Source organism: Anomaloglossus baeobatrachus, chromosome 2, assembly GCF_048569485.1.
Source record: "Anomaloglossus baeobatrachus isolate aAnoBae1 chromosome 2, aAnoBae1.hap1, whole genome shotgun sequence".
NCBI classification, from domain to species: Eukaryota; Metazoa; Chordata; class Amphibia; order Anura; family Aromobatidae; genus Anomaloglossus; species Anomaloglossus baeobatrachus.
The window spans coordinates 127,164,261-127,184,346 of NC_134354.1; the positions used below are offsets into that span (position 1 = coordinate 127,164,261).

The window sequence follows — 20,086 nt, forward strand, 5'->3', positions numbered from 1 at the left end:
GTGTAGAAGAGACCTGAGATCAGATTTCGATCAAGACATGCTTGAATCTGATTGAGAGCACGCCCTGAAGGGTTCAGTCAGTATTGAAAGCCAAAGGTGGATTTACAAAATACTAACAAAATGCTAAAAATTAAAATGTATGCAGTGACATGACAATCTGCATAACTAATTATATGTTAAATAGTTGGAAGTCAAATTTATGTATGAGATAGCCAAGATGATTGTTTATAAAATTAAGTTAGTCTCACATTCAAACCTATAGTGGATTGTGTGATACGAAGTCTGATAGTCAAAAGTTCAAAAGATTGTTACCCTTTTGCTTGTCAGTGCAATATTATGCACTTCCCATAGTCCTCCATATAATGCAATGCACCCCATAGTCCTCCATATAAAATAATGTACACCCCACAGTTCTCCATATCGTATAATGCACCCTATAGTTCTGCATATTGAATCATACACACCCCATAGTCCTCCAAATAGTATAATGCTCTCCCCAAAGTCCTCCATATAGTTTAATGCACTGCCCATAGTCCTCCATATAGAATAAGGTACATTCCATACACATCTGTATGGTATTATGGCCACCAGTGTACTCATCGATTGAAAAAAAATAAATACTCACCTCCTGTTGTTCCCCCACTGATCTGCTCTCCGTAGTGAGAGGTCTGCAGCTCTGCTCATCTCAGCACAGTCGGCACTTTGTAGTGAAGTCACCATGTTCATTTTGATGAGACATTGGACGCCGAGGGAGAATGCTGGAAGAGGGACCATCAGCGGAGTGTTCCCTCTTCCATTATTGCTTTCAACTGTATCGGCATCCATTTTTATTTATTTTATTTTTTTTCAATTTAAATGGAATAATCTTTAAAGGGAATCTGTCACCAGGTTTTTGCTACTTAATCTGAGAGTAGCATAATGTAGGCAAAGAGATTTTGAAACTAACCTTGTTTAACTTAGATCACTGTGTGCAGCCAATCTGATTTTATATCAGATTTGAGTGTAGCAGAGCTGAGTGAGCTTCCCCGCCTACACCGGACTTTCAGTAGAGATTGTGCATTGACTGTGAGGTGTCAATCTCAGCAGAGGGCAGGTGGGTCTGCTCTGCTGGTAGAGAAGTCCCACCAATGTTAATAACAGAGCAATAAACCCTTTAGTATGAGTAAACAATAGCTGGCACAAAGATAAGAGAAACACAGATGTTTTTTTCTTTAACCCTTGCAGCATGCTGTCCTCAGCTTACATTGCAAAATCCCGGTGACAGATTCCCTTTAACTTTCACATTCTGATCAGTTATCTATATTCTGTTGTGAAGACAAAGGGTGGTCCCACCAAATAATGATTTGATCTTAATTTCTCTTTTGCTCATTCATTTTCCATTTTAATTAATAAATATAAACTGTTAACACTTCTGTTTTTGAAATGATTATTTGCAGAATTGTTTCCACACCTGCCTAAAACTTTTGCACATTACGCCATCTTTCATTTATTTCTGAGAAAATCAAAACTACCTCCCGATGGGTGTCTCGCTAAAAACTAACAAGTAAAACCCACTTAATGGTTTGAGATGTATCGCTATACATAAGGTGGATGCATACCTGTGCAATTTTTGACAGCGTTATCCTAGAAATGTTCCTTCTCTAAATGTATTTAAATAATAAACTGACATTTAAATTGTTAATGGAATATTTGAATATTTATAATTTGATTTTTCTACACTAGATGTACTATGGTTATAAAGCTGTCACATTTCGTTGACTATTTGTTATAAATATTTCAACCAAACTATAATTTTAGGAGCGCTGGTGCATTTCTTTGTGTGCTTATTATATATCTACCTAGAGATTATTGTTAAGCTCGCTTAAAAATTATCATTTTCGGCAGCCTATCATCCTGTGTAAATAGGACATGTCCTGTCAATGTCAATGACAGAGCAATCTATTAACAGTTCTGTGCACATCAAAAGTGAAGCCACGTTGTCTAAACAGACCGGTTATTAAAGAAAGGTTTTCTCTGAAATGCCGCAGGGTTAAAACATACATGACTGCCATTGTCAAATACATGCTGCCTGTGGTTCAGGCAGGATGTATCCACTGTCAGGATCACCGTATGAAACAAAGGGAACAGCTATTTTTGGTTATTTTGATCTATTTGGGTTTTTAATTTTTTAGTTGATGTAGCTTGTGTGAGGATTTGTTTTTGGAAGCACAAGTTGTAGTTTTTAATGCCACTTATCAGTGGTACATATATGGCTAGCAGAGATTTCCAAATCACTGCATTTTTTGTATACTTTACATTTTACACAAAAAAAGAAAAAATTCAGCTCACCCAATCGTGTATGTTGTTGAGGCTTGTATTTCCAGACGGTGCAAGAAAGCAGAGAATCCGGCCCAAAAAATTCCAATGAAATTAATCAAGAAGGAATCCAGCATCCAAGTCCAGAAATATAATAAAATCCAAAACTTTATTTTATATAGAAAAAACACTCCATGTTAAAAACAAGATCCATGTGGCAATCACAGAGGACGCGTTTTCGGATTTCACATCCTTAGTCTACAGCTACCTAAAACATACTGGATCTAACTCAGAAATAAGAAAGTAAGTGATCGTGCGAGCGGACCTCAGCTGCAGGGGGCGGGGCCGGCTCTGAGGAGGGACGGGCCAGTGCTGAAGAGGGGCGGGCCGGCGCTGAGAAGGAGAGGGAGGGATTTATCTCCCTCTCTCCTCCGTTGCCAGCTATTACCATTCTCGCCCTGCACTCTCGGTACACCTGTGATACACATAGACTTGAATGGGTGCGAGAGAAACAAGGAACACATTACAGTCGCAGCATGTTGCAATTGTTTTCTCGATCCGATTAGGACTGAGAAAATAATCGCTCATGGTTGCTGACAGATAGGCTAATATTGGTCCGAGTGGAATGCGATTTTTTTATCGCACTCCATTCGCACCGATTTTCATGCAGTGTGGCTAAGGTCTAACTGATATGCATTTTTGTTACAATGAAATTCTCAATACAAATTCACCAGTATATGATTGGGGCAAACAAACTCAACTCATCAGTAGAACACAAAGGCAGAATAAGGGCATGAAGAAAAGCCCAAGATATGAGTACTGTATATTGTGCCCAAAAAATAATACTTTATTAATAAGTCAAAAATAAACAATATATCATACAGTATAGTGTAAAGAGAACCTGTCAGGTGAAATATGCAGCCAGAACCATGAGCAGTTCTGGGTGTATATTAGTAATCCCTGCCTAACTTTCCCTGTATACACTAGCATAGATAAAGAGATCTTTAGAAAAGTATTTCTAAAGATCTTTTACTGTATGCTAATGAGCGAGGGGATTAGTCCCCTGGGCGTCTGTTTCCCTGGCTAGTAGGCTCCATTAGCATGTTAGTACGTCCCTGTGGGAGTGCTAACATGCTAATGAATGCACAGGTTCAGAGGATGATCTCACTCACCTCTCTGCTGCCATCGCCACCCGACGCTGGATTTCGGCTCAGTACGCATGACCCCGGAGTTTCGGTCATGCGCACTACTTCATGTTGAAGCCAGGATGCGAACACCTGGCTTCATAGTGCGCATGACTGAAACTCCGGGGTCATGCGCACTGAGCATCGGGTGGCGATGGCAGCGGAAAGGTGAGTGAGATCATCCTCTGATGCTGCACATTCACAGGGGCGTAATACCATGCTAATGGAGCCGACTAGCCAGGGGAACTAACACCCAGGGGACTAGTCCCCTCGCTCATTAGCATTTGATATAAGATTTTTAGAAATACTTTTTCTAAAGATCTTTTTATCTATGCTAGTGTATACAGGGACGGTTAGGCAGGGATTAGCAATATGCACCCAGAACTGGTCGTGGTTCTGAGTGCATATTGTACATGACAGGTTTCCTATAAAAGCATGGTGCAGGGAACACAACACAAGGGAAACCTCAGTCAACTGCATGTTTTGAAAAAGTGAATGTGCTGCATAATCGATGTAAGAAACAGCATTATTGTGCCATGGAAAGATCTTCTTTTAAGTGGAACTAAAGACATGTTAGTCAAGGGTTAAATCCATAAACGCTAAACTCATATGCAGACTGGCTCCCAGTATGTCCCTGTCGCCACAATGCGCATTTTGCCCAGGGGGAGTTCGTGATAAAGAAAGGGCTAAACGTGTGATGAGGCGACGGAAACGTTGAGAATGGGTCTGCACCATGCTTTTAAACTATACTGTATGATATATTGTTTACTTTTGACTTATTAATAAAGTATTATTTTTGGGCACAATATACTCGTGTCTTTGGCTTTTCTTCATGACCTTGTTCTGTCTTTGTGTTTTACTGTTAAGCTGAGTTTCTTTGCCCCAAATATATACTAGTGAATCCGTATTGAGAAGTTCATTGTACTAAAAATGCATATCAGGTAGTCTGAAAATTAAAAAAAGAAATAGAGTTAGCAGTCTGAAAAAAAATGCAAGTTTTTAAACTCAAACTGTGTCAGGGTTGTGCTGCTGTTTGGGGCCGTCTCTTCTTTTATTGTGACCGCTCGTGCTCCTTCGGTGTTGATGAGGCAGAGAATGTGAGCGCATATGCGTCACCAATGGCGCGGGCGCGAGCATTTGACAAGTCAGAAGCAGGATGGATGTCTGATAGCAGTATGCTCATGCGCTAACTCTGATGCCATTTTAATGAAGAGTTCGTATAATACTTCAAGATTCTACTGCACACGCACCGACCATAACTATAATGGTGGTGACGGAGGGGAGAAATTTACATAACAGCCAGCCAAGCACACAAGGGAGGAATATTTACTCAAGACCCAATCCAAAAATTCTCACCCCGATGCTCAAGCCTCTGCCCCAATGAAGTCATTTCTGAAGCTTTGATTAAGGAATTTTCTGCAATCAAGCCTTGGATCTGAAGGTATGTGTTAAGGCTGTCCGCTAGAAGCGTCCTCCCTCTCAGGCAGGAGTCTAAGTGCGGAAAATGGGCTACTGCGCATGCATGGGCTGAGTCATCTCTGCCAGAGTCTAAATGTGCAAATCGAGTCACTGCGCTTGCGCGTGATGTGGCATCCTCAGATTGGCTGTTGGACGTCAGCTGCTTTGATGACGCGGCATCCCTGGATTGACAGATAGATGTCAGCTGCTCTGATGACGCGGCATCCGTGAATTGGCCGCTGGACGACTCCTACGCTGATTGGGGGTGAGTCGTGACTGGGCAATGCTTAGGTTATATTAGGAGTAGTATATACTGTAGTAATATACTACACCTCCATATAGTACACCTGTAATATACTACATCACTACACCCCTATATAGCACACCTGTAATATACTACACCTCCATATAGCACACCTGTAATATACTACACCTCCATATAGCACACCTGTAATATACTACACCTCCATATAGCACACCTGTAATATACTACACCTCCATAGAGCACACCTGTAATATACTACACCTCCATATAGCACACCTGTAATATACTACACCTCCATAGAGCACACCTGTAATATACTACACCTCCATAGAGCACACCTGTAATATACTACACCTCCATAGAGCACACCTGTAATATACACCTCCATATAGCACACCTGTAATATACTACGCCTCCATATAGTACACCTGTAATATACTACACCTCCATATAGTACACCTGTAATATACTACACCTCCATATAGCACACCTGTAATATACTACATCACTATACCCCCATATACTACACCACTATATACACCTCCATATAGCACACCTGTAATATACTACACCCCCATATGTCACACACGCTGCTCCCCATACAGCCTGCACCCCCATATCACACACACTACACCCCATACAGCCTGCACCCCCATATCACACACACTACACCCCCATATGTCACACACCCTGCCCACATATCTCACCCTGCCTGTACCCCGACTTACCCCTCTCAAACACTCTGCACCCCTTCACATCCTTCTGTCAGTCTGCAGCCCTCATATGCCACTCACCCTGCAACTCCATCTTCCCTCATATGCCACTCACCCTGCAACTCCATCTTCCCTCATATGCCACTCACCCTGCAACTCCATCTTCCCTCATATGCCACTCACCCTGCAACTCCATCTTCCCTCATATACCACTCACCCTGCAGCTCCATCTTCCCACATATGCCACTCACCCTGCAACTCCATCTTCCCACATATGCCACTCACCCTGCAACTCCATCTTCCCTCATATGCACTCACCCTGCAGCCCCCCTCCCCCTCATGTCCCCTCTTTTCTTATTACCAGTCATCATGTGTCCACATCTCCTTCAGGATTCAGTAACTTTGCTTTCTGCCCGGCATCCTGTGTCTCCTCCCACACAGTCACATGGGCGTGACATCATCGCAGGTCCTGCAAGATTAATTATTCCGTCTGCTGTGCTGCTTCTTCTCCTGCCGGGCGGGAACTTTTGAAATGACACACGCAGCGCAGTACTGACAACGTCAGAGCGCGCGCGTGTGTCACTGACAATTAGTGCCGGCAGGGAACAGAGGAAAGACTCCTGCGTTCCGCTGCCTGCACTGACTGCACAGGATCTCTTCCTGCTTGGCACGCTGCAGCCCGGCTCCACTGCACCGGCTGAAGACGGGCGGGCCGGTCACAGAGAGCAGGCGGGCCGGATGTGGCCCGCGGGCCGCCCCTTGCCCAGGTCTGCTCTAGCCTGTGATTGATTGCAGGCAGATGCGCCCCCAGCCTGTGACACTATCTGCCTGCCGTGCAGTCATCACGGCTCAGTCATTGTCTGCACAGCCAGCGGTCGTGCTCTATGGCCGCTGGCTGTGTTATGTAGCAGAGCTGAAGCTGCGTGGGACCTTGTGTGGATTACGCCGGACAGCAGGGTATTGGGGGTTAATAAAGAGGTGAAGGAGGGTGTGTGTTTTGTACTTTATTCCAAATAAAGGATTTATCTCTGTGTCTGTGTTTATTTACTTTCATTTACAGGTAAGTGTGATGCAGGTATCTTATAGATGCTTGTGTCATCAGTAACCTAGGGTTTAGTAGCAGCTGTGCACTGCTATTAAGCCCTTATTACCCCGATTGGCAAAGCTCCAGGCCAACAGGAAAAGCCAGTAAAGCATCGGGATTGTCACATCTAATAGATGCGGCAATACTGGGCGGCTGCGAGCTGAGAATACCAGCCCCCAGCTAGCTTTATCTTGGCTAGGTATCAAAATTAGGGGGGGACCGCACATAGTTTTTTTTATAATTATTTATTTAAATAATAAAAAAAAAAAAGCCGCATCACCGGCACAGCCGCACACACTTCTGACAGGAACGTGCATGTGTTTCTGAAACACATGCACGTTCACCATACTGACTTGCAGACACTTGCACTGCTTTCCCCGCCCACCGGCCATCCTGCTGCCTGTGATTGGTTGCAGTCAGCTGACACGCTGCCACTCAGGGGGGCACGTCTAACTGCAACCAATTACACGCGTCGGTGGGTGGGCAAAACAATGAATATTGAATTGTCGACTCCGGAAGTGAAAAGCGTGACCCGGAAGGAGTTGTTTGCCATGACCCAGCCTCGGGTGAATACACCGCGCGCGCTCCTACGCCCCTATTCTCTCCACAAATGTTTTTAATCTCCGGATTCTGGTCCCCATAGATTACATAGGCACCGGAACATGGAGCGGATTCGGACTTTTTTTTTCAATCGGGCAGTGATCCGCCGGTCCCAGATTTTGGCGGGTTCAATCAACTCTACTCACCACCTTTTATTTATAGCTACTGAGTAATATTAAGCGGGCAACCGCGCTGGTTAACTGTGGTTGGCATCCGCTGTTCCCCACATATATACCGGCAGCGATAGCATTGAGGTTACCACAGCTATCTATTAGGCTGCCTCTCCTCTACTGTGTAGCAGCGCTGGTTAAGCGTACTGCTGCACCGCACTTTATTATTTGTAGCAGGTGAAACTGTGCAGATTCGCATATAGTGGCTTTGCTGCATTCGCTTTTCTGTTCGCTCATCTTGGTGTGTGAATAGCACTGACCGTTTGCACCTTATTAATTTGAACCTTATTATACAGAAGTCTGCAGTCTTCTGTTCAGCTCTCTGGGCTCTTAGCAGATATATTCCATCTATAGCACAGTGAACCTCTGGTTGCCCTTGGGATTGTTTGAACCATCCTTCTCCTAAGCCGCCAACCCCGTAACAGTATGCTTGGATTCACAATCCTAGGTTCAGTATGGCACTGCCTGTACTTTATATGTGAAAAACCTGATGGTTGGTTCCCTTTAAGCTTCCCATTATATTTGTTTAAAAGGGGATTAATGTTGACCGATTCTCTTTAATATTAATTAGGACTGAGCTTTTCATTCCAAATAGTAGTAACGATAATGACCACCAAAGTAATTCTGTTAACTTTTCAAAATGTCCTTTCTTACCAGCTGTGCACTCTCGTCCTTCCTGTTTCCAGCCTGGGCAGCACACCAGTCCTTTGGTGACACTAAGGGAAGGGAGAAGCAGGAAGTTGATTAGTTTCATCATTTTCTTTTAGTGACATCCTGAAATTGACACTAGGCAGATGATGTGCAAACGGTGCTTAGAAAATCTGTTAAATGTAGATTATATTGTTTCACCCATCTAATAAGATGGACGCCGCTGAAGAAAGCACATACGGAGTCCATTTGAAGTCTATTTCTGTTATCGAACTCTATGGCTCCATCAAAGGTTCTGTCTGATTTCAGAACCCAGCAGACCCTGTGCTTAAAGGGAACCAACCAACAGGATTTTCATATATAAAGTAAAGCCAGTGCTATACTGGTGCTAGGATGCTGAATGTAACCATACCTTTTGTTCTGAGATTGGAGGTTTTATTTTAGAAATATGTGCCAGTAAAGCTTCAGCAATGCACTACTATTTGATTGACAAGTGCAATGGGGCAGAAATATGTTAGTCAGATCCTGCTATCTATTCCCACCCTTGTCTACTGCCTGGCCTTCTCCACCTGTCGCCGTCATAAACATTAATTACGGCGCAGGCAGACAGACAGAGGTGGGAATAGATAGACAGGGGCAGGAATAGATGCAAGACCCGACTCACATATTCCCTTCCTATTGCACCTGTTAATCAAGTAGCAGAGCATTACTGGAACCTTACTCGCACATATTTCTGAAATAAAACATCCAATCTCTGAACAATAGGTATGGTTACATTCAGCATCCTAGCACTAGTATAGCACTGGCTTTACTTTATATATGAAAATCCTGCTGGTTGGTTCCCTTTAAATACTGTGCGAATATGGCCTTACATGATTATTTACTCATTTTGCCTGAGTTTTTGCTCTTTTTTTCAGACTTGATGTAATGTTATAAAGTAACATGTTTTAGGGAATGTCTGGGAACCAAATATATTTTTAAAGTTTAGCTTTGACTTATAGGTTATGTAACCCAGAAGCCAAAACAAGCATCTTTATAAGCTTACTTATGTAATGCTATTAATACCACAGCGCTTTTCAGACATGTTCATATGAATGTTGTTACTGTAAAAAGAAAATTTTAGATCCCAAAGAGATAAAATAGTCAGGAATACTAATTTACGACCCCCTGTATATACACTAAATAGGTCACAAAGACTTATGTCATGTCTCATGTTTCATATATCTAATAACTGATGGACTGAGTAATATTTCTGAATTGAAATGAGGTTTATTGTACTAACAGAAATTGTGCAATCCGCATTTAAACAAAATTTGACCGGTGCAAAAGTATGGGCACCTCAACATAAAAGTGACATTAATATTTTGTAGCTCCTCCTTTTGCAAAAATAACAGCCTCTAGTCGCTTCCTGTAGCTTTTAATGAGTTCCTGGATCCTGGATGAAGGTATATTTGACCATTCCTGTTTACAAAACAATTCCAGTTCAGTTAAGTTTGATGGTCGCCGAGCATGGACAGCACGTTTCAAATCATCTCACATATTTTCAATGATATTCAGGTCTGGGGACTGGGATGGCCATTCCAGAATATTGTAATTGTTCCTCTGCATGAATGCCTGAGTAGATTTGGAGCGGTGTTTTGGATCATTGTCTTGCTGAAATATCCATCCCCTGCGTAACTTCAACTTCGTCACTGATTCTTGCACATTATTGTCAAGAATCTGCTGATACTGAGTTGAATCCATGTGACCCTCAACTTTAACAAGATTCCCGGTGCCAGCATTGGCCACACAGCCCCAAAGCATGATGGAACCTCCACCAAATTTTACTGTGGGTAGCAAGTGCTTTTCTTGGAATGCCGTGTTTTTTTTGCCTCCATGCATAACGCCTTTTTGTATGACCAAACAACTCAATCTTTGTTTCATCAGTCCACAGATCTTCTTCCAAAATGTAACTGGCTTGTCCAAATGTGCTTTTGCATACCTCAGGCGACTCTGTTTGTGGCGTGCTTGCAGAAACGGCTTCTTTCGCATCACTCTCCCATACAGCTTCTTTTTGTGCAAAGTGCGCTGTACTGTTGACCGATGCACATTGACACCATCTGCAGCAAGATGATGCTGCAGGTCTTTGGAGGTGGTCTGTGGATTGTCCTTGACTGTTCTCACCATTCTTCTTCTCTGCCTTTCTGATATTTTTCTTGGCCTGCCACTTCTGGGCTTAACAAGAACTGTACCTGTGTTCTTCCATTTCCTTACTATGTTCCTCACAGTGGAAACTGACAGTTTAAATCTCTGAGACAACTTTTTGTATCCTTCCCCTGAACAACTATGTTGAATAATCTTTGTTTTCAGATCATTTGAGAGTTGTTTTGAGGAGCCCATGATGCCACTCTTCATAGGAGCTTCAAATAGGAGAACAACTTGCAAGTGGCCACCTTAAAAATATTTTCTTATGATTGGATACACCTGCCTATGAAGTTCAAAGCTCAATGAGGTTACAAAACCAATTTAGTGCTTTAGTAAGTCAGTAAAAAGTAGTTTGGAGTGTTCAAATCAAGAAATTGATAAGGGTACCCATTGCACCGGTCAAATTCTGTTTAAATGCGGATTGCACATTTTCTGTTAGTACAATAAACCTCATTTCAATCCAGAAATATTACTCAGTCCATCAGTTATTAGATATATGAAACTGAAATAGCTGTTGCAAAAACCCAAAGTGTTATAAAGAAAAAAGGTTAACATTAATAGGGGTGCCCAAACTTTATCATATGACTGTATCTGATCAATTTTTGTCCTATCAAAAGAATATAAAAATAATTTTGTTTATGGGGGTTTATGTAAAATTGATCTGATTGCAACCTTTGATATCTGTCAGAAATATGATTTGATGTACATAAAATACTGCTAATCACACCGCCATTATAGGGAATACAAAAATGTTTTTTTTTATTGTTAGAACAAACCAAAGGACTAAAAATAACTAAAAAAAAATAAAATGGTAACAATCTAAAAACAACAAAACAGAAAAAAACTCTTAAAGAATAAAAAGTTGTAATATCGTGAAAGCTATAAAAAAATAAAAGTGTATATATAATTGGTACCATACTGTAAACTTAAATTATTCCGCACAATAAACAAGGTAACGTGAGAGGAGATTGCTGTTTGTATGGAATAAACAGTGATTAAAAAGTTATGTTATATGTTATTCTAACATGCTGTATATAAGAGCCCAGGCCGCTGTGTAGAACATAAAAATCACTTTATAATACTTACCTAAATGGTCGCTGCAGTGAAGTTGGGTCATAAGGGGTGTCTCCGTTCTCCAGTACCGTAGCCTCCTCTTTCGGCTTTCTTTGTCCTCCTTCTTCTGAAGCCAGGGTGCATGACGCATCCTACGTCATCCACACTCGCCGGCATTGAGGTCCTGCGCAAGCGCACTTTGATCTGCCCTGAGCAGGGCAGATCAAAGTATTGTAGTGCACCTGTGCGAGAGCAGCGAGTGTGTATGATGTAGTATGCGTCATGCACACAGGCTTCAGAAGGAGGACGAAGATGGCTGAAAGAGGAGGCGCCGGCACCAGAGAACGGAGATGCCTATATGGCCCAACTCCACTGCAGCGACCGTTTAGGGTAAGTATTATAAAGTAATTTTTATGTTCTACACAGCGGCCTGGGCTCTTATATATAGCATGTTAGAATGCTGTACATAAGAGCCCCGTGGTGCTGGCTGCAGCTTATAGGCCCCAAATCTGCTGACAGGTTCCCTTTAAGGTGGCCATTACTGTTTCATATGGTGATATGGTCACTGGATTAAAGGGAACCTGAGTGGATACATCCTGCCTGGACCACAGGTTGTATTTGACATTGGCTGCATGATTTCAGCCATGTATGTTTGACACTGAAATGCTGTGGCATTTCAGAAAAAATCTTTCTTTAACAATCGTCCCATTTCAATACCTTCACTTTTGATGCGCACATAACTGTTAATAGATCGTTCTTTCATTGATTTTGATATTTGCACAGGATGATGAGCTGCCGAGAATTATAATTTTAAGCAAGTTTAAAAATAATCACTGAGTAGATATGTAATAGACACACAAAAGGCTACTTTACACACTGCGATATCGGTCCCGATATCGCTAGTGTGGGTACCCGCCCCCATCTGTTGCGCGACACGGGCAAATCGCTGCCCGTGCCGCACAACAGCCGTCACACATACTTACCTGTCCGGCGACGTCGCTGTGACGGGCGAACCGCCTCCTTTCTAAGGGGGCGGTCCGTGCGGCGTCACAGCAACGTCACTGAAGCGTCACTGAACCGCCGCCCAATAGCAGCGGAGGGGCGGAGCTGAGCGGGACGTAACATCCCGCCCACCTCCTTCCTTCCTCATAGCGGCCGGGAGGCAGGTAAGGGGAGCTTCCTCGTTCCTGCGGCATCACACGCAGCGATGTGTGCTGCCGCAGGAACGAGGAACAACTTCGTTACTGCTGCAGTAATGATTTTTAAGAATGGACCCCCATGTCGCCGATTAGCGATTTTGCACGTTTTTGCAACAATGCACAATCGCTTATCGGTGTCACACGCAACGGCATCGCTAATGTGGCCGGATGTGCGTCACAAATTCCGTGACCCCAACGACTCCGCATTAGCGATGTCGCAGCGTGTAAAGCCCGCTAAAGAAATGCACCAGTGCTTCTAAAGGTATAGTTTAGTTGATATATTTATAACAAGTAGTCAACATAATGTTGCAGCTACTATAACCATAGTACATAGTACAAAATCTAATTCTAAATATTCAAATATTTCATTCACAACTTAAATATACATTTATAGAAGGTACATTTCTAGGAAAACCCTGTCTAAAATTGCACAAGCATGTATCCACCTTATCTGTAGCAGTACTTCTCAAACCATGAGATGGATTTTACTTGTGAGCTATTGGCGAGACATAGTTGGGAGGTAGATTTGATTTTTCAGATATAAGTGAAAGATATAGCGCTGTACATAAGTGTTAAAAAAATTCTACAAAGTAAGAATGATTTAAAAAAAATAGAAGTATTAATAGTTTATATGAAATTATTTACAAAATGGAAAGGGAACGAGCAAAAGAGAAATCCAAATCATATCATTATTCAGTTTGACCACCCTTTGCCTTCAAAACACCATAAAAACTTCTCTTCTTCCAGGTTCACAAGCAAACAGTTTTTGAAGGAACCAGGCAGGAAGGTTGTTCCAGACATCATAGAGAACTAACCACAGATCTTCTTTGTGGGCTTGCGTAAGTCCTTCTTTCTCTTCATGTAATCCAGTCAGATATTATTATGTTGAGATCACGTGTGTTGGGTGCCCGTCTACTATACTTTTCTAATACCAATATCGTCAAAGTGTCTGCACAGTTAAACATGGCAGTTGGCAGGGCCGTAACATTCACGGTCATAAAGGTCACGACCATGATCAGGCTAAAGGGTGCCGGGCTTGAGGGTGGATTGGTCAAGGCAACCTCAGCGCCTTCTCTGCTGAAAGTGCTTCCCAGAACGCACCTCCAGCTGAAATGCATTACAGCGCAGGGACCTGTTGGGTCCCTGCACCACAATACACGTCGCCAGCCAAACTAAGGCTGGCAGCTGACATCAGTGTGTCCATGACTGGGGACACATGGCTGTGATGTCATGCGTCACCACAACAGGCTTACCAATGACAGCTACCAGCTACTGCATTGGCTACAAGGATGCTCTGTGATATGGGAATCGGGGAAGATGAGTAGAATGTTTTTTGGAGGTTTTTTTGTGTTAGAAGCAGAACAGGAAACATATATAAAAGGAAAAGGCCCAGGATAAGGACATAGATACTAGAATGGGGGAAATATTTATCAGCTTTGGATTTAGGATGGGGACATATTTAAAAGGAATTAGCCAATGGAAAAAGACATATTTACCAGGATGAGGGACATATTTACCATGAAGGGGCAAAGGATAAGAACATATAGTGGGTGAAATAAGTATTGAACACATCACCAATTTTCTAAGTAAATATATTTGAAAAGGTGCTATTGATATGAAATTCTCACCAGATCTTAGTAACAACCCTTTCAGTCCACACAGGCAAAAAAATGAAAAACGTATTGAACACAAACAGAAAGGGAGGTGCAAAAAGCCATGGAAAGTAATTTCCATGCAATCTATCACTAATTAGAAATCCTGCCACTTATTTAAAAATGTCAGCTGGTTCAACTGATGGCCTATAAAGAGGTGTCTCATTACCAAGGTGCCACACAGGAAACATCTCAGGATGGGTAAAACCAGTGAGATGTCTCAAGATCCTGACAACCTTATTGTTTTGTTACAAAACATACTGATGGCATTGGCTACAAAATTTCTAAACTACTGAAGGTTCCAATAAGCACTGTTGGGGCTATAATCTTGAAGTGAAAAGAAAATCAAATCACCATAAACCGGCCATGACTAGGGGCTCCCTGCAATATTTCAGACAGGGAAGTGAAAATAATTATCAGAAGAGTCCAAGAGCCAAGGTCCACCTGTGAAAAGCTACAGGAAAACTTGCAATCAGCAGGTATAATTGTTTCAAAGAAAACAATAAGTAATGCACTCATCCTCTATGGCCCTTATGCACTCACCATGCAAGACTCCATTGCTAAACAAAAAGCATGTTCAAGTTCATTTAACATTTGTTCCACAACATTTAAACAAGCATGTTAAATACTGGGAGAATAAAGTCAGATGAACTCTTTATATTCCATAACACACAATGTTTGGAGGTCTTTAACCCATACCAACAGTGAAGTTTGGAAGTGAGAACATCATGGTGGTGGGGCTGTGTCATTCTTGATTAAAATCTTCTGCCATCCACCAGGATGATGAAAATAAAACAATCGTGGACATTTTAGTAAGCAATGATCCCAAACACACAGTCAAGGAAACTCTCAATTGGTTTCAGAGAAAAAAAATAAAGCTGCTAGAGTGGCCGAGCCAATCACCTGACCTGAATCAAAAAGAAAATTTATGAAAGGAGCTAAAGCTCAGAGTCCTTAGAAGGAGCTCACAGAACCTCTGTTCCCTATCCAATATCTCAAACTCACATCTTCCACTGTCTGACTACAACCTACGAGCATTCTCTTCCCTCTTTTCTGCAAGTACGCAACCTTTCACACCCTCTCAGAAATATGAAACACCTTGGTTTACATTCACTTTCTCAGTTCCTTCTCCCTCTTGCAGACATTGCATCTTTACACGATGCAGATGCTGCAGCCACTTTATACAACACCACCATCTCTGCAGCTCTCAAATCGGCCGCCCCCTCACGCATTCCAAAACCTGCACAATCAAAAGGCAACCCTGGCACACGAGCCAGAATAAAGAATTGAGACAGGTTTCCAGGATCGTTGAGGTCTTCCACCGAGCTCTTCATCACATACAAACAGACCCTCACCATTTTCAAGTCTGCACTCACTGCTGCAAAACAAGCCTACTTCTCATCCCTCATATCCTCTCTATCTCATAAGCCTAAACAACTATTCAAAACTTTTAATTCTCTCCTCTGCCCCCCAGCATCACCTCCCTCTCCTCTCATGTCAGCTGAAGTCTTTGCCTCTTTCTTCAAGCAGAAGATTGACAACATCAGAGCAAGCTTTGGCCCACAATCCCCACAGTTCCTCCTCATAACTACTCAGCCTTCTTCCTCCAAATCAAGCTTCTCCACCGTGACAGAAGATCATCTTTCCACTCTACTCTCAAGATCATATGTCACCACCTGTCCACTTGACCCACTCCCATCCCACTGCATCCCCAATCTCACCACAGTCTTCATCCTAACCCATCTCTTCAATCTATCACTAACAACTGGTGTATTCCCTTCATGCTTTAAACATGCCTCCATCACACCCATCATCAAAAAGCCCTGTCTTGCTCCCATGACCCTTCCTCTGTGTCAAACTATCACCTCATATCACTTCTCCCCTATGCCTTAAATCTACTGGAACAGCATGTTCATCTTGAACTGTCCTCACACCTCTCTCCCTCCTCCCTCTTTGACTGGTTACAATCTGGCTTCCGACCGTATCATTCCACTGAAACTGCCCTTACTAAAGTCACCAATGACCTACTAACTGCCAAAGGCAAGCGACACTACTATCACCTCCTCCTGGACCTGTCCTCTGCCTTTGACACAGTAGACCATTCCCTTCTACTAAAAATTCTCTCATCTCTGGGCAACACAGACTTGGTGCTATCTGGGATCTCCTCATACCTAACCAACCGAACTTTCAGCGTCTCCCACTCTCACACCACTTCCTCACCTCACCCACTATTTGTCGGTGTCCCCCAAGGTTCAGTTTTAAGACACCTGCTGTTCTCCATCTATAACTTTGGCCTGGGACAGCTCATAGAGTCCCACGGCTTTCAGTATCATGACTACACTGATGATACGCAGGTCTACCTCTCTGGATCTGACATCATCTCCTTACTAACTAGAATTCTTCAGTGTCTGTGGGCTATTTCATCCTTTTACTCTGCTCGATTTCTAAAACTGAACATGGACGAAACAAAATTCATTATCTTTCCTCCTCCTCAATGAACGCCCCCAACCGACCTATCCATCAATCTCAATGGCTGCTCACTTTCCCCACTCCCATGTTCTCGCTGCCTGGGAATAACTCTAGACTCTGATCTTTCTTTGAAGCCACATATCCAAGCCCTCTTCACCTCCTGCCACCTCAACTTAAAAATATTTCCCGGATTCGTACATTCCTTTCCCAAGAAGCTGCAAAAACCCTACTGCATGTCCTTATTATCTCCTGCCTGGACTATTGCAACCTCCCGCTCTGTGACCTCCCTCCTAACAGTCTCGCACCCTACAATCAATTCTAAACTATGCTGCCCGACTAATCCACCTGTCCCCCCGCTACTCCCTAACCTCTCCTCACTGCCAATTCCTTCACTGGCTTCCCATTGCCCAACGACTCCAGTTCAAAACCCTAACCATGACCTACAAAGCCATCCACAACCTGTCTCCTCCCTACATCTGTGACCTAGTCTCCCGGTACATACCCGCACGTAACCTTCAATTCTCACAAGATCTCCTTCTCTACTACGCTCTCATCTCCTCTTCCCACGATTGTATCCAAGATTTCTCCCATGCCTCCCCCATACTCTGGAATGCTCTTCCACAAGATAGATTCTCACCTACCTTGACAAACTTCAAAAGGAACCTGAAGACTCACCTCTTTTGACAAGCCTACAAACTGCAGTAACCCTCAGTCTGCTATAGCGCTGCACGACCATCTCTACCCTCACCTACTGTATCCTCACCCATCCGTTGTAGGCTGTTAGCCCTCGTGGGCAGGGTCCTCTCTTCTCTTGTACCAGTCTGTGCCTTGTTTTGTTTATGATTATAGTACTTGGCCCTACTATGTGTACCCCTTTTCACATGTAAAGCGCCATGGAACAAATGGCGCTATAATCATAAATGATGATAATAATAATAATAATTATAACCTTCAGGATTTGAAAAGTGTTTATGCAGAAAAATAAGCCAAAATCACAGCTAAGCAATGCATGCGACTAGTTTCTCAATACAGGTGGTGTCTTGAAGCTGTCACCAAAAAGGCTTTTGTACAAATTATTAATTACATTTCAGAAACCTTGTTCAATACTTTTTCCCTGTTTCAGTTGTTAATATTGCATATCACTTATTTATGGACACCTATGGTTTTATTTCTTTGCCTGTATGGATTAGATGTGTTGTTTCTGACATCTGGTGAGAATGCATGTAAATAGCAACTTTAAAAATATATTTACTTAGCATACCGGTGACATGTTTAATACCTATTTCACCCACTGACCTCAGAAAAGCATGGAGTCAGAATCCATAATAATCAAGAATAATAATTTTATTATGCAGAGATAAAAACATACATATAAAAGACAATCAAGAAATATATGTAAAAAATGGGGGGAATATAAAGTGCAGAAAGGAATTGTATACATCACCTTGAGGGCATGGTAAGGATGGGGTTTTCAGTATGAATCAAAAAGGTATATATATATATGAAGCTAAAAATATGTGTTGTACTATGCCCGGCTCCATATGCAACAAAGATTGAATAAATATATAAAAAGAATGTCAACCAATATCAGTATTGCACTTAACCCAGTATGCAATATTTTCACCTGTGATACAAGTATAAATACAAAATATAAATATATATAAGCATCACAGGAAAAAAGGGGGGGCAAAATTATAATAGCTAGGCTAGAAGATCAAATGTGAAACACAAAAGAGCAGCAAAACCTGTGGTAAATGCCCCCTGAAGAAGCCCAACACGAAACGCACGTCGGGGCCGTGTGTTGTTTACATTCCTGAGGCAGGAAAATATGGATAAGTTGGATCCCTTTATTAGCTGATTCAATAACACTTTTGTTGTACTGGACTGCCCTCCAGTGGCCGTGGGCATTTACCACAGGCTTTGCTGCTCTTTTGTGTTTCACATTAGATCTACTAGCCTAGCTATTATAATTTTGCCCCCCCTTTTTTCCTGTGATGGTTATCTATAGTTATATTTTGTATTTATACTTGTATCACAGGTGAATATAGAGCATACTGGGTTTAGTACAATACTGATATTGGTTGACATTCTTTTTATATATTAATTCAATCTTTACTGCATAAAGAGCCGGGCATAGTACTACACATATTTTTAGCTTGAGATATATATATATATATATATACAGTGCCTACAAGTAGTATTCAACCCCCTGCAGATTTAGCAGGTTTGATAAGATGCAAATAAGTTAGAGCCTGCAAACTTCAAACAAGAGCAGGATTTATTAACAGATGCATAAATCTTACAAACCAACAAGTTATGTTGCTCAGTTAAATTTTAATAAATTTTCAACATAAAAGTGTGGGTCAATTATTATTCAACCCCTAGGTTTAATATTTTGTGGAATAACCCTTGTTTGCAATTACAGCTAATTATCATCTTTTATAAGACCTGATCAGGCCGGCACAGGTCTCTGGAGTTATCTTGGCCCACTCCTCCATGCAGATCTTCTCCAAGTTATCTAGGTTCTTTGGGTGTCTCATGTGGACTTTAATCTTGAGCTCCTTCAACAAGTTTTCAATTGGGTTAAGGTCAGGAGACTGACTAGGCCACTGCAACACCTTGATTTTTTCCCTCTTGAACCAGGCCTTGGTTTTCTTGGCTGTGTGCTTTGGGTCGTTGTCTTGTTGGAAGATGAAATGATGACCCATCTTAAGATCCTTGATGGAGCAGCGGAGGTTCTTGGCCAAAATCTCCAGGTAGGCCGTGCTATCCATCTTCCCATGGATGCGGACCAGATGGCCAGGCCCCTTGGCTGAGAAACAGCCCCACAGCATGATGCTGCCACCACCATGCTTGACTGTAGGGATGGTATTCTTGGGGTCGTATGCAGTGCCATCCAGTCTCCAAACGTCACGTGTGTGGTTGGCACCAAAGATCTCGATCTTGGTCTCATCAGAACAGAGAACCTTGAACCAGTCTGTCTCAGAGTCCTCCAAGTGATCATGAGCAAACTGTAGACGAGCCTTGACATGACGCTTTGAAAGTAAAGGTACCTTACGGGCTCGTCTGGAATGGAGACCATTGCGGTGGAGTACGTTACTTATGGTATTGA

At 42.4% G+C, this 20,086-nt stretch overlaps 1 protein-coding gene across 1 annotated transcript in view; it reads right to left on the reverse strand.

Annotated features, from left to right (window-relative positions):
* Window positions 1-20,086, reverse strand: part of SCARF1 (scavenger receptor class F member 1) — an 84,078-nt gene that overhangs the window by 54,371 nt on the left and 9,621 nt on the right. The window contains exon 2 of the mRNA XM_075333249.1: window positions 8,424-8,485. Within this exon, the coding sequence (XP_075189364.1) occupies window positions 8,424-8,485 (62 nt within the window). The remainder of the gene's footprint in view (window positions 1-8,423; window positions 8,486-20,086) is intronic.